At 47.4% G+C, this 7,500-nt stretch overlaps 1 protein-coding gene across 1 annotated transcript in view; it reads left to right on the forward strand.

Moving 5' to 3' along the window:
• LOC109904386 (DNA-binding protein SATB1-like) overlaps positions 1 to 7,500 on the forward strand; it is a 31,660-nt gene that overhangs the window by 11,730 nt on the left and 12,430 nt on the right. Inside the window, exons 7-9 of the mRNA XM_031788950.1 lie at positions 2,549 to 3,075; positions 6,968 to 7,166; positions 7,488 to 7,500. The exon at positions 7,488 to 7,500 is cut by the window's right edge and continues 157 nt beyond it. Of these exons, the coding sequence (XP_031644810.1) occupies positions 2,549 to 3,075; positions 6,968 to 7,166; positions 7,488 to 7,500 (739 nt within the window). The remainder of the gene's footprint in view (positions 1 to 2,548; positions 3,076 to 6,967; positions 7,167 to 7,487) is intronic.

The following is a 7,500-nucleotide window of genomic DNA, read 5'->3' on the forward strand; positions in this document are numbered from 1 at the left end:
AGCAAGGGCGGTTCCTTGCTCCAGAGCCTTTCCATTCACCTTCACACTCCTGGGCCAGACAACACTCAATCATAGGACCAACTGAAGAGATGAGTCTTTAATAAAGACTTAAAGGTTGAGACCGAGTCTGCGTCTCTCACATGGGTAGGCAGACCATTCCATAAAAATGGAGGTCTATAGGAGAAAGCCCTGCCTCCAGCTGTTTGCTTAGAAATTCTAGGGACAGTAAGGAGGCCTGCGTCTTGTGACCGTAGTGTACGTGTAGGTATGTACGGCAGGACCAAATCAGAGAGATAGTTAGGAGCAAGCCCATGTAATGCTTTGTAGGTAAGCAGTAAAACCTTGAAATCAGCCCTTGCCTTAAAAGGAAGCCAATGTAATATGATGAAATGTTTTGGTTCTAGTCAAAATTCTAGCAGCCGTATTTAGCACTAACTGAAGTATATTTAGTACTTTATCTGGGTAGCCGGAAAGTAGAGCATTGCAGTAGTCTAACCTAGAAGTGACAAAGGCATAGATAAATTTTTCTGCATCATTTTTGGACAGAACGTTTCAGATTTTTGTAATGTTACATAGATGGAAAAAAGCTGTCCTTGAAACAGTCTTGATATGTTCGTCAAAAGAGAGATCAGGGTCCAGAGTAACGCTGAGGTCCTTCACAATTTCATTTGACACGACTGTACAACCATCCAGATTAATTGTCAGATTCAACAGAAGATCTCTTTGTTTCTTGGGACCTAGAACAAGCATCTCTGTTTTGTCCGGGTTTAAAGGTTGAACATTTGCAACCATCCACTTCCTTATGTCTGAAACACAGGCTTCCAGGGAGGGCAACTTTGGGGCTTCACCATGTTTCATCGAAATGTACAGCTGTGTGTCATCCGCATAGCAATGAAAGTTAACATTATGTTTCTGAATGACATCACCAAGAGGTAAAATATATAGTGAAAACAAAAGTGGTCCTAAAACGGAACTTTGAGGAATACCGAAATTTGTCAGAGGACAAACCATCCACAGAGACAAACTGATATCTTTCCGATAGATAAGATCTAAATCAGGTCTGTGTAGACCAATTTGGTTTCCAATCTCCAAAAGAATGTGGTGATCGATGGTATCAAAAGCAGCACTAAGTTCTAGGAGCACAAGGACAGATGCAGAGCCTCGTTCTGACAACATTAAAAGGTAATTTACCACATTCACAAGTGCAGTCTCAGTACTATGATGGGGTCTAAAACCAGACTGAAGCATTTCGTATACATTGTTTGTCTTCAGGAAGGCAGTGAGTTGCTGCTCAACAGCTTTTTCAAAAAATGTTGAGAGGAATGGGAGATTCGATATAGGCCGATAGTGTTTTATATTTTCTGGGTCAAGGTTTGGCTTTTTCAAGAGATGCTTTATTACTGCCACTAGTGAGTTTGATACACATCCGGTGGATAGAGAGCCGTTTATTATGTTCAACATAGGAAGGCCAAGCACAGGAAGCAGTAGTTTAGTTGGAATAGGGTCCAGTATGCAGCTTGAAGGTTTAGAGGCCATGATTATTTTCATCAATTGGTCAAGAGATATTCTACTAAACATCTTGAGTGTCTCCCTTGATCATAGGTCCTGGCAGAGTTGTGCATACTCAGGACAACTGAGCATTGGAGGAATACGCAGATTTAAAGAGGAGTCCGTAATTTGCTTTCTAATGATCCTGATCTTCTCCTCAAAGAAGTTGATGAATGTATCACTGCTGAAGTGAAAGCCATCCTCTCTTGGGGAATGCTGCTTTTTCGTTAGCTTTATGACAATATCAAAAATACATTTTGGATTGTTCTTATTTTCCTCAATTAAGTTGTAAAAATAGGATGATCGAGCAGCAGTAAGGGCTCTTCGGTACAGCACGGTACTGTCTTTCCAAGCTAGTCGGACGACTTCCAGTTTGGTGTGGCGCCATTTCCATTCCAATTTTCTGGAAGCTTGCTTCAGAGCTCGGGTATTTTCTTTATACCAGGGAGCTAGTTTTTTATGACAAATGTTTTTTGTTTTTAAGGTGTGCAACTGCATCTAGAGTAAGGTTAAGTTGAGTTCCTCAGTTAGGTACTCCGACGATATAGTTAACCTATATTCATCATCAATGCTAATGTTAGCAAATAGTAGCTGTGGCTTTTTAACTAACTCCCCTCTCTTCCTCCATCCCTCTCTTCCACCATCCCTCTCGTCCTCCATCCCTCTCGTCCTCCATCCCTCTCGTCCTCCATCCCTCTCTTCCTCCATCCCTCTCTTCCTCCATCCCTCTCTTCCTCCATCCCTCTCTTCCTCCATCCCTCTCGTCCTCCATCCCTCTCTTCCTCCATCCCTCTCTTCCTCCATCCCTCTCTTCCTCCATCCCTCTCTTCCTCCATCCCTCTCGTCCTCCATCCCTCTCATCCTCCATCCCTCTCTTCCTCCATCCCTCTCTTCCTCCATCCCTCTCGTCCTCCATCCCTCTCTTCCTCCATCCCTCTCTTCCTCCATCCCTCTCGTCCTCCATCCCTCTCTTCCTCCATCCCTCTCTTCCTCACTTCAGAGATTGATAGCTTCTCTGACCAATCCCAACTGGGCTCCACCCATCTGACCTTTACCCATCAACCAATCCCAGGCAACACAGCCAAACAGGCCGACTCCTCGCCCCTCGTCTTCCCTCATGGTCGTGGCTGCCTAGCCCCAAGTCTCCGCCCCCCAGGACTGGTGACCGCCCCCCTCAGCCCCCATCTAGTCAACCCCCAACAGATAGTCATGGCCCAGTTCCTCAACCAGCAGTATGCAGTTACCCGAATGTTATCCCAGCAGAGCCTGTCTGTATCTGTCTCCACCTCCCCCCACCAGTTCCTCAACCACCCCTCTGTGGGGAGGCCTCCCACCTCCTTGGCTCTAGCTAAGGCCCTCGACCCCCAGCCCCAGGCTGGACCACCAGGACCTGGGTCTGGGTCCCAGAGCCAGGTGTGTGGACCATCAGACATCTACTGTGAGATCTACCAGTGGGTGAGAGAGGAGCTGAAGAGAGCAGGCATCTCCCAGGCTGTGTTCGCCCGCGTGGCCTTCAACAGGACCCAGGTAGGAGACAGACAGGGACAGGGGGAACTGGATGTATGGGACTGTGATGTAAACTAGGGGTTAGGGATTTATGAGGGGTGGGAGAGAAGGAGGGGTTGATCTCATGCTGTGTGTGCACGTGTGCGTGGTGATTAGTGTGTGTGTGTGTGTGTGTCCCAGCTCTTCTCTGCAGTAGGAACTCGTGACAGCAGTGGAGCAGCTGCTGGGCCAGCTAATCACACTCCCCTAGAGAGTCTGTACCCCAAACTCTCTAATCACACTCCCGCAGAGAGTCTATACCTCTCCTATCACACTCCCCCAGAGAGTCTCTACCTCTCTAATCACACTCCCTCAGAGAGTCTCTACCCCTACCTCTCTAATCACACTCCCCCAGAGAGTCTATACCTCTCTAATCACACTCCCACAGAGAGTCTCTACCTCTATAATCACACTCTCCCAGAGAGTCTGTACACCTACTGCTCTAATCACACTCCCACAGAGAGTCTCTACCTCGCTTAATCACACTCCCTCAAGAGAGTCTCTACCTCTCTAATCACACTCCCTCAGAGAGTCTCTAACTCTCTAATCACACTCCCTGAGAGAGTCTCTACCTCTCTAATCACACTCCCTCAGAGAGTCTCTACCCCTACCTCTCTAATCACACTCCCCCAGAGAGTCTATACCTCTCTAATCACACTCCCACAGAGAGTCTCTACCTCTATAATCACACTCTCCCAGAGAGTCTGTACACCTACTGCTCTAATCACACTCCCACAGAGAGTCTCTACCTCGCTTAATCACACTCCCTCAAGAGAGTCTCTACCTCTCTAATTACACTCCCTCAGAGAGTATCTTTCTCTCTAATCACACTCCCTCAGAGTCTTTACCTCTCTAATCACACTACATCAGAGAGTCTCTACCTCTCTAATCACACTCCCTCAGAGAGTCTCTAACTCTCTAATCACACTCCCTGAGAGAGTCTCTACCTCTCTAATCACACTCCCTCAGAGAGTCTGGACCCCTACCTCTCTAATCACACTCCCTCAGAGAGTCTCTATCTCTCTAATCACACTCCCTCAGGGAGTCTTTTCCTCTCTAATCACAGTCCCTCAGAGAGTCTGTACCCCTACCTCTCTAATCACACTCCATCAGAGAGTCTCTACCTCTCCCATTTTTCCATCCCTCGATTCTCTCCCTTACTCTTGCTCTCTTTTTAAATATATTTTTATTTTTTATTTCACCTTTATTTAACCAGGTAGGCTAGTTGAGAACAAGTTCTCATTTACAACTGTGACCTGGCCAAGATAAAGCATAGCAATTCGACACATACAACAACACAGAGTTACACATGGAGTAAACAAACATACAGTCAATAATACAGTAGAAACAAAGAAAACAAAAAGTCTATATACAGTGAGTGCAAATGAGGTAAGATAAGGGAGATAAGGCAATAAATAGGCCATGGTGGCGAAGCAATTACAATATAGCAATTAAACACGGGAATGGTAGATGTGCAGAAGATGAATGTGCAAGTAGAGATACTGGGGTGCAAAGGAGCAAGATAAATAAATAAATACAGTATGGGGATGAGGTAGGTAGATAGATGGGCTGTTTACAGATGGGCTATGTACAGGTGCAGTGATCTGTGAGCTGCTCTGACAGCTGGTGCTTAAAGCTAGTGAGGGAGATATGAGTCTCCAGCTTCAGAGATTTTTGCAGTTCGTTCCAGTCATTGGCAGCAGAGAACTGGAAGTAAAGACGACCAAAGGAGGAATTGGCTTTGGGGGTGACCCCAAATCTCTCTATCACTCTCTCTGTTAATTTCTCTATATATCTTCCTCTCGTTTTATACTTCCTACTCTATTTCACTCTCTGTATCCATTTTGTGTCTTCATGTGACTGGTCTATCCCTTGATTTTCATCTCTCCCCTCTCCCCATGTGATACCTCTCTCTCCTTTCTGTCTGCCTCCCTCCCCCTCTCTACTCCTTTCGGTCTGCCTCCCTCCCCCTCTCTCCTCCTGTCTGTCTGCCTCCCTCCCCCTCTCTCCTCCTGTCTGTCTGTCTGCCTCCCTCCCCCTCTCTCCTCCTGTCTGTCTGTCTGCCTCCCTCCCCCTCTCTCCTCCTGTCTGTCTGCCTCCCTCCCCCTCTCTCCTCCTGTCTGTCTGCCTCCCTCCCCTCTCTCCTCCTGTCTGTCTGCCTCCCTCCCCCCCTCTCCTTCTGTCTGTCTGCCTCCCTCCCCCTCTCTCCTCCTGTCTGTCTGTCTGCCTCCCTCCCCCCCTCTCCTCCTGTCTGTCTGCCTCCCTCCCCCTCTCTCCTCCTGTCTGTCTGCCTCCCTCCCCCTCTCTCCTCCTGTCTGTCTGCCTCCCTCCCCCTCTCTCCTCCTGTCTGTCTGCCTCCCTCCCCCTCTCTCCTCCTGTCTGTCTGCCTCCCTCCCCCTCTCTCCTCCTGTCTGTCTGCCTCCCTCCCCCTCTCTCCTCCTGTCTGTCTGCCTCCCTCCCCCTCTCTCCTCCTGTCTGTCTGCCTCCCTCCCCCTCTCTCCTCCTGTCTGTCCTGTGCTCCTGCAGTTAGAAGGCACTCACATGAATAGCTTCTAGAGAGACTGTTATTATTACCATCATTATCACCAGCATCATCATGGGTGTTATTATAATTACCAAAGGCTGTCATTATAGGCACCTGCCCATCCGTCGCCATGACAACGGGGCTCACCAGCCAGGTAAAATAGGGTGTGGTTTGGAAGGAACGTTTCACCTGGGTATGGTGCCAAGGGGTAGAGTGAGTGGGGCTTGGAGTGTGAAGACCCAATTGGAGTGTAAAGGCTTAATGGCTGGTGTGTGTGTGTGTGTGGGGGGGGGGGGGGGGGGGGGGGGGTCTACATTAGAGGGGTATAGTTGTAACAGCTGGAGTGAAGCACAAAATTGCTAATTTCTGGGGAGGGAGTGAGGGAGGGAGGGATGAGCCCCACCTTAAGGAAGAGAGTCTGACTCCTGTAAGAGCAGAAGCAGACAGATAATGATGTAATAAGTTTAATAGCAGTTTAATCTGTTTAATAGCAGAGCTTTAGAAGGTGGCTATCTACTGTGTTTACTCTAGCACCTTGAACAGAAAAATACTACTGTGTTTACTCTAGCACCTTGAACAGAAAAATACTACCTGTGTTTACTCTAGCACCTTGAACAGAAAAATACTACCTGTGTTACTCTAGCACCTTGAACAGAAAAATACTACTGTGTTTACTCTAGCACCTTGAACAGAAAAATACTACTGTGTTTACTCTAGCACCTTGAACAGAAAAATACTACCTGTGTTTACTCTAGCACCTTGAACAGAAAAATACTACTGTGTTTACTCTAGCACCTTGAACAGAAAAATACTACTGTGTTACTCTAGCACCTTGAACAGAAAAATACTACTGTGTTTACTCTAGCACCTTGAACAGAAAAATACTACTGTGTTTACTCTAGCACCTTGAACAGAAAAATACTACCTGTGTTTACTCTAGCACCTTGAACAGAAAAATACTAGTGAAAACATGTGCTGTCTGGGTGGGTGTGTCTGTTCAGAGAAACTCCTGGTCTAAATGACCCTCAGCCAGGTTTGTTTTGGTACAAAACTTTCCATCGGGTTCTTTTTTTAATGTTAATTATGTACATTTATCAGAACTGATCTGTCTGAGTGTCTCTTGGCCTGGTCACCATTACAGGGCTGCTATGCTGGATGCGTAACTTACCACAAGTAGATGCTTCCATTAATTTAAATCATAGGTCTTCAGGAGGAACCCAGCCCAGGTTGTTAAAGTGATGTATGCTCTGTTACATGTCTGTAGCGACTAAAAACCTAGTGTTTTGTGATGCCCCGGTGTATTCCCTCTTAGGATGTGTGTACCTGATGGTGTCTATCTCTGTGTGTCAGGGCCTGCTGTCTGAGATCCTGCGTAAAGAGGAGGATCCGAAGAGTGCCTCTCAGTCTCTCCTGGTCAACCTGCGGTCCATGCAGAGTTTCCTCCAGCTACCTGAGGGCGACCGCGACCGTATCTACCAGGAGGAGAGGGAGAGGAGTCTGACCGTGTCGACCACTATCACCCATTCACCCAACAACACTACCCCACCATGCCACACACAGGTCAGACAGACAGAGAAGGGAGTGTGGGTATTGAAGTTCTGTCTCGTTCATGCCACTCAAAGATATATTCCTTTGATGTTTCAGACCAGAAAGGAAGAGGAGAACTTTGTCAAGGCTGAAGATTGGCACTCCCGGGTTTCCATAGGCATCCCTATAGTAAGGATAACCCCGTTTCTCTCTCTCTCTCTCTCTCTCTCTCTCTCTCTCTCTCTCTAACCCCCCTCTCTTTAACCCCCCCTTCCGCTCTTTCCTACTTTCTCTCTGTCTCCCCCTCCCTCCCTCCTGCAGGCGAGGCTGTCCCCAGTAGAAGTAATAAGCAGAGG

The sequence above is a fragment of the Oncorhynchus kisutch genome, linkage group LG14 (genome assembly GCF_002021735.2).
Source record: "Oncorhynchus kisutch isolate 150728-3 linkage group LG14, Okis_V2, whole genome shotgun sequence".
Lineage (NCBI taxonomy): Eukaryota > Metazoa > Chordata > Actinopteri > Salmoniformes > Salmonidae > Oncorhynchus > Oncorhynchus kisutch.